Source organism: Ixodes scapularis, unplaced genomic scaffold (assembly GCF_016920785.2).
Source record: "Ixodes scapularis isolate PalLabHiFi unplaced genomic scaffold, ASM1692078v2 PGA_scaffold2__306_contigs__length_199485367, whole genome shotgun sequence".
NCBI lineage: Eukaryota > Metazoa > Arthropoda > Arachnida > Ixodida > Ixodidae > Ixodes > Ixodes scapularis.
The window spans coordinates 127,915,349-127,934,737 of record NW_024609857.1 but is presented as its reverse complement, the minus strand read 5'-3'; the positions used below and the strand labels follow the sequence as shown (position 1 = coordinate 127,934,737).

Here is a 19,389-nt window from a genome sequence, read left to right as displayed (position 1 = left end):
GCAGAACGTAGTTTTCTTCCTGCTCTGGACAGTGACAATGAATTTGAGGGATGTATTTTCGCCCACAGGATTGTATTTAATTAAAATTGTATTTGAAATACCCACGTTTTAGTATTTAAATACACACGTCAAATACATTACCCAATTTGTAATTAAATACAAATGCAAAATACACAAAGCGTTTGAAACACGTATTTTAAATACTTGTATTTGGAATACTGCCCATCCCTGCTCCAAGGTATATGTTTGGAAATAAATAGAAGCTGCGTCTTTGAATGGAAAGACAATTTTAGGTGGTAATAAGCCTCTTAACTTATTGGACATGAGTCAAGATATTCAAAGTGGGTCAAAAGGTCTAAAGAGTCAAGATATCCAGGGAGAGTGAAGAGGTCTAACGAGTCAACGAATCTAACGATTAAAAACATTCAAGGAATGAAGAGGCCCAGTATTTTATCATTAGACTGGTTAAATTCCTTGACTCGCTCAACCTCTTCACTCGGAATGTGCTGTGCTGACTGCTTACGTCTGCATTCGCACTTTACTGTGTGCCTTTTCTCTTGTGTCGGCCAGCAGCCGCAGACGCCAGCGGCCCCAACCAGAGGCCTTACGTGAGCATATATACGAATTCAAATTGAAAGGAAAGAGGAGGTGAGACCTCGCGGGGACGTCAGAGTGCCAAACTCCTATTAGTAGGGGCACACGCAAAAGCTAGTTGCCTTTGTCTTTGCTCACTGTTCGAACGCCGTTCGAACGCCGAACAACAGCGCCCGGCGTTCGGCTTTCGCGTTCGAGCAGTGAGTAGAGAGAAAGGCATTTACCCGCTAATCTTTGCGTCTATCCACAAATCGTTCCAAGCAGAGTACGGTGCTCTGACGCACCCGCGCGCTCTCGTACCCTCCTCTTCTTTAGTTTCTATGCGTGTAAAGGCAGTTCTACTTACCGGCGGCCCAACGTTACACGGCGTCCCTTACCTATTGTCGTCCTCAGGCACCTTTTGTTTTATTATTCCTTTTTCGCACTCTCCTTATCCCCAACCTGAGCTAGCAATGAGCGAAATCAACGTTGCATTTCGACTTACCTTGTTTTTTATTTCTTTTTATAAAACTCCGTCTCGTCTGCCATTTTCGCAAAACTTAAATTGTACAACAATCTAGGCTGTCAAGAAACTCCAGTCCGATCCGGTTCCTGAACTGCGTATGAAATGCTTGAGTAGAACTAGTATTTGTCCACTCATACCTTTCCCTGAGAAGCTACAGCGGAGCATTAAGTCAAGCATTTGATAGATCAGGTGAAACACGGTGACATGCTCCCGAATCTTCAGAGGAATTGTGCTTTTTAGCGTCACTCTCCCATTTTCGCGCAGCAACTGACTTTCAGATTGCCGTTCGGAACAAAAACTGATAAACAAAAGTTAATAAAAAATATTTTTACTTCTTTTTTTAATTATGACAAATCAAGACCCAAAAAGAGGTAGAACCCACACGAAAAAAGATCTTCGTTAGCTGGAAGCTAACAAAGATGAAGACTACTGGTTGGAGACCCTGACTGTCGACGCCATCTCAAGAGAATACCGCTGGCTGGACACCGTCGAGATCGAGGGAACTCCTGTGATGCGCAAGCTCAACACGGGGGCCAACTGCTGTGTCATCTCAAGGGATATCAGCTTGGAAAGGTCACGACCAAACGAGCACAATCATGCGTTGTGGTTTTGAAAACGTCCTTTGGGCACAAGAATCAAGCTTCTGAGATTTTTTCTAAGGCTGCAGAAGGACGAGAAATCTTGCGAAGCTCAGTTCTTCGTAACGGAACAAGACGTCCCGGTTACATTGAGTGGCGGGACAGCCGAACGCCTCAGACTGATGATCCACGTAGCAGCAGTTGAAAACAGTGACCAACGGTACGAAGCAGCTCGGCCTTATGAAAATATCTTCCATGAATTAGGCCAGCTTAAATGTGCGGTATACCACATGAAACTGAAGCGGATTCGCACGGGGTCATGAAACCAGCAAGAATAGTTCCAGTCGCCCTTCAAGACCTGGTCAAAGCCGAATGACGAAGGATGGAAGCTGACGGGGTCATCGTCAAGATAACAGAACCCACTGAGTGGTCCATTTACAGGGTCGTTGTTGCCAAAAAAGGAAAGGTCAGCATATGTTTAGACCTGTCAGACCTCAATCAAGCCCTCCTCAGAAAGCCCGCCCCGATGCCGACGTTGGAGGACGTTGCCCCCAGCCTCAGTGTAGCAAGGTACTTTCCAACTCTCGATGCGGCGTCTGGTCTTTGGCAAATCAAGTTGGACGACGAGAGCTCCAGGATTTTCACAATGAGTAGACCCTACGGCAGATACCGGTTCCTTCGTATGCCTTTTGGCATATCAACAGCGCCAGAAGTCTTCCAGTGGGCGATGCACAAAGTGCTGGATGGGCTTCCAGGCATCTCCGTAGTAATGGATGACATTCTTGTATGGGACCAAACCAAGGAGGAGCATGACGAGAACTTTAGAAAAGTACTTAAACGCTGCCAGGACCACAACCTGAAACTTAACAAAAAGGACTGACAGTTCCTGCAGGAGCAAGTCCGGTACCTGAGCCACGTCATCACCAACGAAGGGCTCAGCTTAGATCCCGGGCGACTTCAGGACATCATGCGAATACCGGAGCCAAAAGACAGTAAGCAGCTGCAACTCTTTCTTGGAATGGTTAATTTTGTGGCACGCTTTATACCAAACATGTCGACAGCTACCGCTCCTCTGCAAGAGTTGCTAATAAAGAATGACGTCTTTGTTTAAACAGAACGGCAACAGTTGTCTTTTGAATGACTGCGAGAACCGCTCACGAAGTTTCCAGTGCTAGCCTATTTCAACAAAAACAAGCCGGAGACTCTCTCAGTAGACGCCAGTCAGGCAGGTGTAGGGGCGGTGATTCTTCAAGACGGACAGCCAGTAGCGTATTTGTCACGCTCGCTCACCAAGACCCAACAGCGATACGTGCAGATCGAGAAAGAGATGCTTGCTATCGTGCATGGATGCACTAAATTTCAAGATTATATCTTTAGGTAGTCAGAAGTAATCATCCCGTCAGATCACAGACCTCTTGAGTCTATTTTCAGAAAACCATTTTGTGCAACGAATGCGGTATAACCTACTGAAATAACCGATAAACGTCACGTACAAACCAGGAAAAGAACTTTTTCTTGCCGATGCCTTGTCGCGATTTTTAGGCAAAACGCAACTTCAGGGAAAATCTGAACATTTTAACGTGAATTTTCTCGACTATATACCTGTATCTGATCAGCGGCTGGCGAACATTGCCCGGGAAACTGGCAAGGATCCGGCGATGGCACAACTCCGGCAGTTCGCAAGCGACTCTTAGCCAGAAGAAAAAAGCTCTGTTCCCCAAGAAGTTCGCTGCTACTGGGACTACCGAGACGAACTATATGTGCAGGACGGACTGGTTTTTAGAATTAACAAGTTTATCATCCCAGCGGGAAAAAGACACGACATATTGAGTCACTTGCAGGCCGCACATGGGGGCACTGAGATGAAAGCAAGGGCCACAGGCGTGATGTACTGGCGAGGCATCAATAGCGACATTGCAGAGTTGGCGGAGACTGTAGCGTCTGCCAAACGTTCAAGCCGAGAAATGCGAAAGTCCATATTCTTAACCACGACATACCCAGTCTGCATGGCAAGTAGTAGCTACTGACTTGTTTTATCCCACCGGTCAATATTTTTTAGCTGTGGTTGATTTCTATTCATCATTTCTTGAAGTCAAGGTGCTTCGACAGACAACTGCGACTGCAGTTATCACAGCCTGCCTGGAAGTCTTCGCCACCAACGGGCCTCCAGTGAAATTATGCAGCGACAATGGACCATTTTACTGCAACCATCAATTCCGAGATTTTGTGAGTAAACACGGAATCGTGCATGTTACTTCAAGTCCGTCTTCTCCAAGGTTAAACGAAATGGCCGAGCGCGCTGTACAAGAATACAAAAAACTACAGAACAAGTTCTCTTTCAAATCTCCAGAGCTTTCCTGAACTTTGCTGGAACACAGGAACAGCCCGAGGGACGACCGTCTAAAGTCTCCAGTCCCGAGACTCATGGGAAGGCAGACATGGACGCTGTTCCCAGTTCCATCAAGCCACTTAATGCCCAGCACCATTCCCCCCAGAGAGGCACAAGACCGACGGCTGGTGATTAGAGACCTCCTGCGCTAATACAACAACAGTGCTACTAATCCACTGCCCGACTTGGAAACCGCCACACCGGTGTCTGTGTACGACACGCGTTCACACGCGCTCACGCACGTGGGCTCCAGCCGTTGTAGCAGGGCGAGCGGGAACCCCACGTTCCTACCTTGTTCGTGCGAACGACTGGCATACATTGCGCCGAACGCGGGAGCACCTTCCAGCAGCTGTACCGCCGTCGGTCCCAGGGCCTTCACCCGAGCCGCCCGAGCTAGCTCCCGAGCTCAGGAGAAGCTCAAGACGGCGACAAAGTCCCGCGCGTTTTCCAAGACCAGAAAAGCTCGTACTTCTCCCGACACCTGAGTATTACAGAGATTGTATAAATTAACCTTTTATTTAGAATTAACTACTATACTTTATCGGAAGGGGGAGATGTAGATGGTGTCATCACCACGTGCTGCTTTCGTGGCATTGAGCCGCGTGCCACTACCAGACATGAAAGACGATAAAGTGTGATTCTATATTTTCCCCAAGCCGACATGACTGCTGTGTTTCGTCGCTCTCAACACAGAAATCTGGAATACAAAGGCCTCTAGATAAATAAAGATGAGACTCGGCCGCCAGTAGGTAAGCGAGGAAAAACCCCATAGTCGGTCACACATAGAAGGCATGGCAGGCCCGACCATCAAACGTTCAGCAAAAGCATTGTAATATGCGTAAGCAATCAGTTCCCAAATAAACAAAACAACAAAAAAAAACAATGGGAAGCGACGCTATCTTGCTCATGATAATCTATATTTTTTAGAACGCAGCTGTTAGGCGCCCGTTTCCGGCTTGAGCGGCGTCGGCGTAACCGCGCGGTGCATTATGGGACGCGTGACGTCACTGGTAACGTCACCGATGACGTCATCGTGATGATGACGATGACGACGCGGATGACGTCATCACTGACGATGGCAATGACGCCCTCACGTCATAGAGATCATACATACTAACTGTAGAAGAAAAGGTCCGCCATTTTTCCATGCATTCTGGGTGCCGCAAGCGGCGGCATGCAGGCAGACCCTCGGGGTCCCACACATGGTTACCAACTGCCTTCGATTTCACAAATATAATTATATCATCTTAGCAGTTTCATGAACTTCAACAATCCACGAACTTACCGGTGGAAAGATATTCGCGATCCTTTCGAAGCTTTCTTTTTGCATAGCGCGCAGATGTACGGCCTCCCGACAACACTAATCTAAACCAGATAATCGGCTTCGGGGGTGGCCGCGCCCCGGGAATACGAAACCGCGCAACCACCAGATTTCCGAGATTTCGACAGTAGGGAAGTTAATGCAGCGTAATGAGTATGATGCTTTTTATAAGCGTTAGAATAGCTCAGAGTTTAGTTTACAACGTTAAATTATCATTGCTTATATTGCTGAGAGTTTTCAGTCTTCGCGATTACCATTGCGACTCTCGTCCTTCAGCTGGTAACACTGGTTTCTTTCTCTCGTGTTCTGTCACTCTCTTTTGCGGTCTTTCAGTCGGGACCCAGGATGTCGGCGCGCGGGATTTGCCACTCCTCCTCACCCACCTTTACGCCCCTGCCTCACGATGATGTCAAGTGACCTCATGGAGTCACGTGACCCCGGTGACGTCACGTGACCCCCGTGAGGCCACGTGACCCCGTCACGTCACGTGATGTCACGTGATCCCGGTGACGTCACGTTACTTCGGTGAGGTCACGCGACCCCCGTGAGGTCAGGTGACCCCGGTGACGTCACGTAACCCCCGTGAGGTCCCGAGCGTCACGTGACCTCGCAGGTCCGAGCGGTGTCGGCGTCGACGGTGACGGCGACGCCGACACCGCTCGGAGGGAGAAGTAGCAGACAGGATGAGGAGGGGAGGAGGAGGAAGGAAGGGTATACGTTCTCCTCAGTATCCTTCCCTCCTCCTCCTCAAGAGCTGCGCTCTAATTCGGTGTTGCAAGAAGTTGTAAGCGACTTTCTTTTTTTTTTCTGTTTTTTTTTTTTTGGTACGGTTACCGAGAAATGGGCAAATTTTTATTATATGCCTTGTCCTGTCTGAATTGTTCTCCTGTCCTTGTTTGGAATTATTATATATGTTCTTTATTTGATTTTCAAATTGTCACCGTTAATGAAGAACCATGAAAGATATACGTGGGGGGACGGGGACAAAATCAACATTGTTTGAGTATAGCTGCAGGCAGAGGGACTTTTCCCAAAATACAACAAAAGTGCTCAGACCCCTGTGCGATTGCAGAAACAACAATTCTTCGTGCTACTCTGCCAATGGACAATGAGGAGTGATGTAAGGAAAAATAGGTGACAAACATTCCACGAGTAAACTTTGAATTACTTAATATGGCCCCCATAAAACAATATGCTCTTTGAGTTTTAATACCTGCGTATTGTACAGCGTGACTGCGAAACCTAGCACAAGGGGGCACGGGGTCAGAAACGTGATTTAGTCTACAAAAAAATTAAAACAAGAGCATACGATTTTAAACTTTCCTTGAAAAACACTTGGTGAAGTTATAGTGGCGGGCCAGGAATGTTATGTCTAAATTTTAAAAAAAGGTATCAAGGCTAAAGAACGAAAAGCCCACAGTCACAACCACTACAGACACCAGTTAATTAGGAACAAAACAAGGCAAAGGATCTCGCCAGGGAAATAGCCAGAACGTTTTTGTGCATTTACCTCTCGCGATAGGCATTTGCTGAATTCGGTTTAATTTACAGCACAACTACGCCGCGATGTCATCGGCCTCACCTCATTGATAGACCGGTACCGATCATCACTTTACTAGTCATGCAAAATCTAATAACGCCATACTCGTGCTGCTCTTTCTACCCATAATGATTTTCCAGAATAAAACGGATCTATATTTCTCGCGTAGTTCTTAATGACATTTGATTGCATTTGGGTGGCATATTTTATATTCTAGCATTGCATTGTGTTTGTCATGCTGTCTGTTCGAGGAAACTGTAATAGCTAAAATTATTCTTGCTTTCCAGGTACTGTACTGCGAAAACACGTCATGGAGGCAATGCCCTTCGAAAGCTCGCTTGTAGTGCTGACAATGAATGGAAATCAATTACAGAAAATGTTCGATGATGGTATTTCGAAGTTCACTTGGTACGGAGATCCTGAAGGATCGTTTCTTCAAGTGTCAGGTATGGCTCTGATTTTATTTCACTTATTAAGCTAACAAAACCTAGTACTAAAATTTGTGTGTGCACTTTATCGGAGATATGATATGCGACGAGTGATCGATACATAAATAACGGTATATAAAACTCCTAAACATATATAGCCACACTGAAAGTTTTAAAGTGCTATTTTTAGCTCGGTAACCGGACAAAATAAAAGCCGCGTATATAGCGTAGCAATGTATGACAGATATTTGAGCACGAAAGTTTCCGACTTTGTCGTTTCCATATTTCCTTTCAGTTGATTGCCGGTTATCCGCGTGTTTTACGGGATGAAGGCACACTGAACCTATTAGAGTCAACAACTTTAATGCAAATCTACGAAGATAAATTATTAGATAGACTAAAATAAACCGGATAAAATATGAGGGAAGTAGCAGGCATTCCAAATTAACAAGATATAGAAGAGCTGTTATTGTTTTTATGGCATTCGCATATGCACGTGATTGAAACATTACTTCTTTCTGTAACAAGGAGTTCAATTGACGAAAGCAGTGCGGTCGGGTTATCGGTTGTAAGCAGTAGACTTCTTTTAAAGATATATTAAACATATATATCTGGCAACCATTTAAAATAAAAATTTGTGTACCCCCCCCCCCCCCCGCCACCCCCGGGAAGCGTATGAGTAAACAATATCCCGTACAACATCTGGCCATGCCCCCTTGTCACTTGACATGACGTCCCTTCCGCAAACGCAGTTCGGTACGTCAAGTGATATGACGTCACTTCCGCTTTAAGACGAAACCAGTTATTTTATAGGTTTGCAAAATGTCACGTGACATTACGTCACTCATGCCCGCTGTGGTAAGTCAAACATAGATCCCGCCGCCTGAAACACGAAGCCTACGCGGTCGACGCAGTCGCTGCTGAAGTCTGAAAAGCTTAGAACGCGAAGCGTACGCGGTCGACGCAGTCGCGGCTGAGTCGCTGTGAACGCGGTGCCGCGAGAGGCTGCACGCTTGATGACGCAACTATGTGACGTCCGCGATAAGCGACGGCTTACATCGTGCTTCAGGAGCGCACAAAAGGCGCAAGTACTTTTCTCCTTAGCGTTCCCAACTCGTTGCTTGATAAGAGGGAAGCGGGTATACCAACAACACCTACCGCTGGCTTCCGAAGCCGAGCCTTCTCTCGACATCTTCGCTGGAGTAGGCTTCATTCTTGCTGAGCAGGTTCGTCGCCGGCGCGGTGAATATGAACCATGTCATGCATGTACGCTTGGCCTTTTTTATACGACACTATGATCTGTCTTCACGAACGCTTGCGCTGGCCAACAAGCTGAATTTGAAGTATTGCCAGCATTTTTATTTCACCTGTACGCTGTCATCGCATCATCGTTACTCGCGGCGACGCAGGTCTTTGTGCTTGCCTTTCTGGGGTGCCGCAGAGCGACCCAAAATAAATGTGGATATGTCTACAACTGGTCGACGCTCGAACCGCTAATTCGGGGAGTGGCAAAGGGATTAGCTTAGTACCTCTGCTTGAAGTACGCTTTTTCGAGGTGTCCCTTTTGGAAAAATTCGCACGTGGCTTTAGCAAGATTGCATTCATCAAATGAACGCATAACTGTGCAACGGAAACAGTTTATTGAATATTTCGCCCGTTTACTTGTGGTTGCAGCGGAGCTGGGCACTTTACCTTGTTTCTGCATTTGGAGCTTCTGGCTGGCGGTAGATTCTCTTGCCAATGCAAGAGTGTACCACAGTCGAAGTTAATGTTCCGTTCCACTAGCAAATATTGAAGGTGGAAATCCTTGATGTCATTAATGATTCGGTTCTGAGCATCACTGCGAGCGATAGTACAGCGGCGAATGCTCTCGCTGGGGCTTGTGGGGCCTGTCGAGTCCTTTGTGGTGAACTGGCATTTGACACGGGGATGGCTGCAGTGGCCTATGCCGGAATGGGTGCGGTCGGTGTGGCCGTCACTGTACCGAAGTTGCAATCGGCAGCGATTGTTCTCAGTGTGGCCACATACTCCGAGATGGCGTCTCTCGGTGTTTGGTTCGTTCTATTGATGAAATTTGAACCGACTGAGTAGTTCCACCAGCTTGGGGTCGTAGTGTTCATTGAGGCGCTTGATGATCTCCTCAAACACAACATCTGAAAGCTTTTTGGGTGCGAGCATGACTCGTACGGTGTCATAAGTGAATTCACCAAAGAAAGTCAGGAGGACGGCTAGCTTATTTGCGGAGCTTGTGGTGTTCTTAGCCTCGAAGTTAAATTAGAGGCGTTCCAATCACTAACTGCAGTTTCCACCAGGGAACTACTTTAGAACCCATTCGTGATGAGCAGAGTCGTCCATCCTGAGGGGTGCAGAAACTTCGTCGACGCCAATTGAAGGCATACTGGGGTTAAATGCGTTTCTTTAATAAATTTCGATTGAAAGAACGGTGCAGCGAAGAGGATGCTGCGACGCTCATTGAGAGAGTCTGATTTATGATCGCCATTCCCTGCCCCGGACAATACTTGATACGAGAGGGCGAGAGGGGCAGAGAAAGCGCCGTCACTTGGACCCTGCAATATGTTCTTGTAAGTGTTGCCACCACATATAACATTTACACTGTTTACAAATTGGTACCTCCAATGAAGGTTTCAAAATTTTACCAGTTGACTCAGCCTACAGAGCCAAAGACACTTAGACTTATCAGAAATGCTGTCAGTGCGGTGACGCGTCACCATGATCTAAAGGGGGCTCATTCAGAGTGAGTTCGAAATTACAATAGCACTTCCTGAATGCCCAGTTACCAGCGGTGCTGGCTAGATTGACAGCTTTCTGGCTCCTTGACAACCCTGCGCTGTGCGTGGTCGCATAACAAGCCCTTCTACAGCGTTACGGAGACGTTTCGTGACCAAAAGCGTAATAAAGGACTATGCTACTAGTTGAGTCAACATTTGCTGTGCTGTTGGTAGTGGCTACGATTTCCGTTTTAAGACTGGAATAATGACGCGTTTATAACCTCCACATAGCCCTATCACGCCGTTTGACCTCCCCACAAGCACAACTGGCGAAGCCCATGCAGAGGTTCCTCACTGGGGCACAATCCCTTGTTGCACGAGTTGCGTGATGGTGTCGTACCTTTGGCTCAAGTTCCAAAGGAACAAATCGAGGGTTGTGGTGCTTGAGTTTGAAGTTTTGATTAAGTGCGAAAGTGTACGTCGGTCAGCCTAGTTGGTACTCGAAGACTCTTGGAAAGTCTTTTCATAGTCCTCAAGTCCATGGGAGTGACTCGGCTAGCTGAAGGACACCTTGAATAGTAGCAGTGCTTGGTGTTGTGTTAGACGGTGGCAGAGAGAAAGACCGTCCTTCCTCAAGCCTAGGCAAGGAGAGTTTTCATTTGTCGTCTTCAAAGAGCGCCCCCCCCCCCCCCCCCCACTCCTTTCTTTCTCTTTTTCTGAACGCAAAATAGACGTTTCTGAAGCGTCCTAAGAGACGTTGCAACAAGGAGAATTGTGGGGCTCTTCTCATCTACGCTTGTGCCGGCTTGAACGCTTCGCATATCGTGGCAGTAGCGCTATTCACTCTTTGTTATCATTAGGAGTTCAGAACGTGCAAAAAATTTAAGTGAGCGGTAAAGAAAAAGGTCATCACACCCTCTGTTTTGCTTTCCTTTTGCCTTCTCCGCGTTCTGAAATCACGAACGGTAAAACCAACGTCAACTTCGCTTTCAATTCTTGGATAATTCTTCTTGCCGTACATCTGAACGTCGCAAGGCATAAAGTAGACGCTGCGGGCACCACATATTTTCGGAAAGGTCTATCGCTCACGCATCACGTAGCTTATTGAACACTTGGAACTGGTTCCTTTCAAGAAAGCTTGCTCCACGCCTTCTCATGATCAGCAATGGTGGCTCACGCTTTTTTCCCTGAACCGTATGGAAAAATTGACACTTCCCAAAACCCCCTAGGAACACGTCTGGGAAGCGATTTACGTTTAAGTCTATGTTGGCGTTCCATGTGACATCCTCTCTATAGAATAATTGTGGACCAAGCAGCCCTAGCTGTCAACTTCTATGCAGATGGGTATTTAATTTAGTTGAACTTTGACGATTTGTGCCCCAGTTAATTGAAGTTAAGGCTCTGCCTTTGTCCTGTGTTATTCCAGACGATGAATGGATACTGCTTCCGGTGCGTGGTGCTTGGATTTCGCCAACTTCTGATGGCATGCATGTATAATGTGTTCCTTTCCGTCACAGAAATGGCATGTTCAAAATTATAGCCACTTGCGTCGAGCGCAACATTTTGTAGTTGTATTCGGAGATGTCTTCACTGCGCCAGGGTTTTGACTTGACAATAATGAACTGTTTCATGCCCTGTGTGGGTCGTGTTTGTCAATGTGGCGAACCTCTGCCGTCTCTTGAGCCCAGAAGTATGGGGTTCCTCGTGTGCGGTTTGCGGCATGCTTCGCAGCAATATCAAATTCTTGAGCCGTGCCAAAAGTGAAATCTCTCGTGTCCGGAAGGTGTCGCTGAATGGCTTCCTCGCATACCCCACAAACCAACACGTCGCAAAACGTATATGAACATGACGTCTACTCGCGGTTCTGAGCAACACGACGCAGCTCAGCAATGTAGTCGGGCACAGACTTGCTGGCAGCACTTGCTGAGGATGAACCGGTTGCCAGTTACCAATGTCCTTAGGCCCAAGTTCCTTTTTCTTAGATTCTCTAAAGATACTTCAGAAGCGCATAAAAAGTGATTGAAAGAGGGCGTACTCGGAGGGTTCACATGCGCGGCAGAAGACTGCACTTTCATGTCGTCGTCCACACTCTCATCAGCCAGCAAGTAGAATTAAAGTCCAGCTGCTCTCTAACGTGTTTTTATTTTTCTGATATTACTGCTGTGTGCCTCCTTTGTTGTTTATGCTCATTGCCATATATTATATTATTGAAAAGAAAAACACAGCTGCACGTTCGAACAAATACAATCGAACGTCTGCTCCGTGTCCGGGATAGTTGGGTGCGACCTCAAATCCGACACGAGTTTTTAAATCTCTGCTTATTTTGCAGACGTGATAGTTTCGGGCTCTTGCAAACAACTGTGATGTGAAATTTTGTTACAACATCCGACATGGTGCAAGCTAAGTAAGAACAAAAGAGATTGATTCATTGATTACAGTTGGTGTTTACAGCGGAAGCGTCACAGGTTAAGGCTTTCACGCGCCTGCAACTGCTTACAATAGGAATCGCTTGAAACCGGTTTTAAGTCTCTTGTAACTGTGTGACTGGTCAGCTACTCTGGTCGTAAGCAATTGCAAGTGTGTGAACCCACTTTTCATGGATAAGCTGTAGTACCTTTCAAATTTACAACTTTCATGTGCCTTAAACGTTTGAGGCGACACGCCCGTTTGCTTTATCCAAGTTCTTGTGAAAAGCTATTATTTCCATTCGTCATCTTCTTTTAATGTTTATGAAAACTGTTGTTTTTCAGTGTAAACTTGCCATTTTGCTTTACAGCTCGTTGCCATAGCGTTCTCACATATTCTCATTGTTCATTTTTGCATGTGCGTGCCTCATATAAAGGCCTCAGTCGTTTCAAAGGGACTGAGTAAATAACATTTGAAATTTGAAACCAGCACGGCATTGCAATGATATATTTATTGTGATGAAAGAAAACCTTCCCGAGTTCGAAGTATGCATTCTTGTTTCTTATCTTCCTAGTTCCACTGGGCATGCGTATCGTCATCTGCGTAGCTCCACCATGAAAGGATCTTTAATGGCACGAGTGTTTCTGACGGTGCTAAGCTAATCCCTTCACCACTTTCGAGCGAGCGTGGACCAGTTGTAGACATAGCCACATTTATTTTGGGTCGCTCCACGGCACCGCTGAAAGGCAAGCACGACGACCTGCGTTGCCGTGAGTAACGGTGATGCGATGACAGCGTAAGCGTTTGTGACGACAGAGCATATTTTTGTATCAAAAAGTGCAAGTGTTTTTGCATAACATGGTTCACATTCACCGCGTCATCGACGAACCTGCTCAGCAAGAATGTAGTCTACACCAGCGGCGACATCGAGAAAAGGCTCGACTTCGGAAACCACCGGCGTTGGTAGTAACCTGTTTCGCTCTTATCAAGTGACGAGTTGGGAACGCTAACGAAAAGAGAACTAGCGCCTTTTACGTACTCCTGAAGCACGATGTGAGACGTCGCACACTGCGGGCGTTACATAGCTGCGTCATCAAGTGTTCAACCCCTCGCGGCACTGCGTTCACAGCGTCTCAGCCGCGACCGCGTCAACCGCGTACGCTTCGCATTCCAAGCGTTTCCGTCTTCAGCCGCGACTGATCGAAAGCGTAGGCATCGTGTTTCAGGGGGCGGGCTCCATGTTTCACTTACCGCAGCGGGCGTGCGTGACGTCATGTCTTTGCAAACCAATGAAAAAAGTGGTTTCGTTTTAAAGCGGAAGTGACGTCATGTTACGTGACATACCAAACTGTGTTGGCGGAAGTGACGTTATGTCACGTGACAAGGGGGCGTGTCAGGTGCTGTAAGGGATATGGTTTGCTTCTACGCCCCGCGGAAATAGCGTTGGCAAATGGACCCATAAGTTCTCATAACAATACTCAGTTGCCGCTAGCAATTTGCCAAGAAGGAGAGGAGAGGAAGGAGGAGAGCACGAATAATCATTTTGCGCGACTGGTGTTCTGTTCCTGCTGACGAAATGAAACTAATTACATTTTATTTGCGTATTATTATGAGTTACCAAAAATGTCGGTCCTTTTACAGTTTATTTAGTATTTGCTCTACCATAAATTGTTTTTCAATATTGCAGCTATATTATCCTTCGTACCAGGCACGTAGCCAGGGGGGTGGCCCATGGGGCCCGCCCCCCCCCCCCCCCCCGAAACCTTTCATTTTGTGGGACCTCCTCTCTTCCCTTCCCCTCATACAACATTTTGCCATAAGCGGACTCCCCCCCCCCCCTCCTCCCCCCCCCCCCCCCTTCCCCGCCCCCGTAACAAAATCCTGGCTACGTGCCTGCTTCCTACACAGATATGTTGGGTATCCTCGAGGACAATACGATATAATTGAACCAAATTTTATTGAAGCCTTTAGTGTCACCTGGGAAGCACCGCCTTAAAACTGTTTGAAAGCATCTTGGCAACCGGTTTAATTACCTTTAGTGGAAGCAACTCGACCCTACAGATAAACGCTTTGAGTTTTCAGTTTGGCCTCCTTAAATTTATAATGCAATACGAGTTTAAAAAAAGAGCAAGGGATGGTTACATGCAATAAAAGTACGAGCTTAGTTTCGCTTTTTTATATCTTTGTTTCAGCGGATAACAATAACACTTGAACCATTTTTTTAACTGTCTTCAATTATGGCAATGAATAAAACAGACTGACATATTCGAAGACTTTTGAGTCGCAGGCCCAAACTGAATACCCGATTTCTTTGAAAGTTCTCTTCTGAATTTGCGTCCGTATTCCACTAGAGCCCCTCTGTAGCTAGTACAAAAACAAATCTTGTCGTTGGCAAGTTAGTAATGGACACATTGCTCTAGCGAGAAATGGGACATCTTATTACATGGCTATTATAAACTCAAAACAAGCGCCTACTCCCCAGGCCAAACTTCTGCGAGAGAAACTCAACACTTGGAAAAAAACGTCATTTACACCTTGTAAACAAACTACTCGGAACATATAATGGATTTGAAATAACTCTTTGTTTTATAAACAAAAAAAAAAGCAAGGGGCCTATCAAAGCATATCAGCATGCTTGGGTTATGTTGGGAGTTATGAAAAGAGAGGAAATAAAAGCTGGTTTGAGTAAAACTTTATCAATATCTATTTTCTGTACATATTAAGGTATTTAAATAATTGCAATGTTATGTGCAGCTATTTGTTTCAACTTATTCCGACTACTCTTCTTTTTCTAGGAATGAGGGTGGTTTATAACTTCTTACGTCATCAGCACAACAGGACTGAGAAACTCAAGATATTGTGCGCTAATTGCAGCGTACCTAAGTATGAATTAGTAGAACCGACGGTTACCTATAAGATAGTAACTACGAGCTTCATGGCAAGAGGAGGAGATGGATTCATATTTGAAAAAGAGGTGCTAGACTCCATGAAAACTGAAGGTGAGCTTTTTTAAAAAGGAATAGTAAATATTAACAATTTTTTTTTAAGTTTGAAGTAATCTCTTCATGTAGTTTGATACAAATCGTAGTCCTTCTCAAAGCTAATATTAACACGAGACATATTTACGTTATGTTACACAATACTTACATGACTCGTGATTCATAACATACCGTTTATATGATAAAGTATGTGAGCATTCAGTTTATAGCTATTGGCTGAAAAAGGCTGTCGAAATAAAAGCTACACAAAAAATTGCTATGTATTAATAAAGACGAGTTTGTAGCATTTGTAATGTGTAATCGTACAACAATATGCTGGCAGAGCTACAGCCAAGAAAGGCATAGCATTCAATACTAAGTTTACACCGAATGTCCAGTGGATCACAGATTATTTATCAAAGATGTCTAAGATAGAACACAAGTGGGTCTCGAAATATCTTCGTGTACATGTTACTCTTAGTTCTCTTTGAATCTTGGCATTGGTAGTTTCTACGCAAGATACCATTCACTTGTGTTCCGGCTGTTTGATGTCAGGAGAGTGGCAGTACGCTGCCCCCATTTACATCACGCTTCTATGTTTAGGAGTATACGTAGGGATTATGGTCACCCCCAATAACAACCATGCTTTCCAACTAAGTATTTCAGAGGCTAAACTAAAATTTCTAGTCTCAAATTGGAGCTGTGTAGTCTTCTTAACAAGTTCGTCATTCAGAGTCACGCTATTTGTTTGTATATATTGTAATACCCTTGTTACTAAATTTTCAACATAGTGTTTTTCACGTGAGACATCACTTCGGGAATTCGTTAGGCATAAACACAAGCGTTGAGGATTCAACAAGGAAGAAGAGTACATTAAGCGAGAAAATTAAATGCAACTTCTATATTTATCACTGCATGACAAATCTGGCCCTAGAACACCATGAAATAAAGTTTCTCTCATCGATTCTTTCCTTCTTTCAACGTGAACTCAGCAATAGCCGCAACACACCCGAAGCAACGCCTCTTCACTATAGGCATGTTTCCCTCGGCCAGGAGCGCTTTAAAAAGACAATGAAGACAATTTCGGATTTTTTTTTTCGATTTAACTGAGTGTCAGGCACGGCGGCCCAGGCAACATTGCCCAAATTCCAGCCGAAGCGGGCGCTTGTGTGCCGCACCAATCAATTAAGCAGTCGTGGTAATAATCCTGCCGGGATCGATTGCGGAGACGGCCCGGGAGTTGCGGGAGAAGCCAGCACAAGCGGAGTTCGCGTGACGTTGCGGGGCCAGGAAGCTCGACGTCACAAGAGACGCGTCAGTGATTGGTCAAAACTAGAGACGTGCCCTCGGTCACGTTTTGGTTCGCGATTTTTATGAACACTGCCCCAATTTCCACTTCAATAACTATGAAGAGTATAAATCGGACCGGGAATGATTACTAAACCGTAAATAAATCCGCATAATTATTTTTCTCTTAGCTACCCTGGACACGAAACGAGCAACGAGCAACTATAGGCAAACAAAATAAATAAAAAAAAGAACACAGCGGTGAGCACGCGGGTGACGTTTGGTTTTGGTTTCAGATGTCGGTGTCGTGTTTACTTTGGGAATACGGCCAACACGGCACTCGAAGGATTCTGCAAAGCGGTAGCCATGCCAAATTTGTGCGCTGTGGAAGGCTGCCCTAACGGTCGACTGAAGACCCGTGATCGTTCGGGCGACGCTATTTGTCATGTACCGACAAGCGATGAAGCATTGCGAAGCCGCTGGTTGAATAGGATTATCTTGCGTAGAGGTCTCGGTGACGGCGTCAGAATTGGTTTGCAGCATTTTCGGTCAGAAGACTTTGAACAGCACCTTCCGGTTAACTGGAGTCTGGGCATAGGTGCGAAGCGACTCCGGTTGAGGAAGGAGGTTGTTCCTTCCATTGCACCTCGCGATGAGTCCGCACCGTCCCCACCGAAGCGGCGATGAATCACGGTACGTGATTCGTCGTAACGACGTTGCGGTGGCGTAGGCGAGCTGGGCGGCGATAAATCACACTGGGTAGACGACTGAGAGGTCGACGGCAATTCTGGGGTGTCCTCGTAAAAGGAGCATCCCCCGTTCTGTTGGTGTTAGTTAACTGAGCGGGTGCCCGAACTCGCTCACGAGAGCAGCATTCTCGTTCATGTTGACAGGTCCGACGAAACGACCGCGCCAACGCGCTGCTATAACCCACCGCGGAATGCAGAGTCTCGATCACCTAAATGCTACCGACACCGACTATTCACGCTTAACGTCACTCCCTACGTCACCTCCGTTTTCGGAGGCCCGGATATAAGGCGTGGAGAGAGTTCAGTTTCGGTTTCTTCAGTTCTTTCGTAGGCTCAGAAATGGGCATCACAAATGTCTATAAAAAATTGGGCAGTGTTGTAGGTGCCCAAGAAGTCTGCAAACACAATTTAAAAAAGTAATTAAAATCGACTTCATTGTCCCTTTAACGTCTGCAAAACGCGACCACTGGAGAGGCACTGTAGCCTCCGTCGGCATCTGCGTTCATTTTATGCTGACACGCAACGGCATCGTAGCGTGAATTCATCACATTGGTTCGCATTTGCCGGCGCCTGTCAAGGCGGGCTAGCAGAGCGTATGGAAGAGCTAAAAAGAACATTGAAGTCAGCGACACAAGAATGCAATTCGAAACTTCACCGTCATATAGACCCGCTGTAATTTTATTTCTCCCTTACTATTCTCTTTGTTTTGTTTCAAAATGTCTACCAACGTGAGCAGACGCCGTGACGCACAGCAGGAAGATGGAAGTTTGCTCGTAAGGGCCGCTGCTCAAAACTTTAGGGTTAAAGGCCTATGCGGGTAGAAAATTAGGAAGAGGAGGAGCCGAGGGCGCGGCGGTGACGCAAAAGCGCAAAGCTCTGAATGGAATCATTAGGGGGTAGACGCAAAGCTATGTGCCTTTGTCTCTACTCAACGTTCGAACGCGTGCGAACATGAGCACGGAAGGCTGCACGCCGGCGTTCGGCGTTCAACGCGTTCGAACAGGGAGATGAGGAAAAGGCAGCTAGTTTTTTGTCTAACGACTCATCATGCGAACTAGAGCTCGCGCTCTGACGTCCCCTTGAGCTCAAATCTCCTCAGTTCCCCCCGTTTCTTCCCGCATAGGCCTCTTGCTCTGAAGGTTTGAACTAACTGCGGCGCCCTCTCTTTGGGTAGTACAAGCTAACCGGATATGACTTCGCACTACATATGCCGAAGGGCTCGTTTTAGGTTGTTCAAACTCACCTGAATAGGCATCAGAGAGGCTTCGCTAACAAACTCATCCTTGACTTTTTTTTATTTGTCTTGTGTTGTTGAAGAATGAAAAAAAAACTCCTTTCTACTTTCAAAATTGACTAGATTTCACATCGTAAAACAATATATCTATTGCTAAATTACCCAAGCATCACTAATAATGATAATGCAGTTAATGCGAAGGTGCAAGCGAACTGGACAAGAATAGCGATATAATCCCTGGAGAAGGGGAAGAATGGAGACAAAGGACAAGCACAGAGCCCAAAACACAGCTAGGTGACTGGTGCGCGATCGAAAAAATCCGCCTGGTCCGGGTATCGAACCCGGGACCTCTCCATTTCCAGTAGAGCGCTGTACGAACTGAGCTAAACAAGAGTTGGATGCCAATAAAGCAAGCGGGTTTTATCAGCTGCCACCAGTCTAACACCAGCAATTGTGAACGGCTTGCATTTTAAGGTTATGATGATAACGCAATGAATTCGAAGGTGCAAGCGAGCTGGACAAGAATGAAAATAATAATTTTTTAGGTGAATCAACATTCACCTAAATGTGTTTGGAGGTTTGTGTTCGTCCTTTGTCCCCCTTTTTCCCCTCCTGCAGGGATTAGAATCGTCATCGTCATCAGTTACCCCC

The 19,389-nt window shown here is 46.1% G+C and overlaps 1 protein-coding gene across 1 annotated transcript in view; it reads left to right on the top strand.

The window, feature by feature from the left end:
* LOC8042861 (protein 5NUC-like) overlaps window positions 1–19,389 on the top strand; it is a 97,448-nt gene that overhangs the window by 52,343 nt on the left and 25,716 nt on the right. Inside the window, exons 7-8 of the mRNA XM_040207091.1 lie at window positions 7,215–7,373; window positions 15,286–15,489. Coding sequence (XP_040063025.1) covers window positions 7,215–7,373; window positions 15,286–15,489 — 363 coding nt within the window. The remainder of the gene's footprint in view (window positions 1–7,214; window positions 7,374–15,285; window positions 15,490–19,389) is intronic.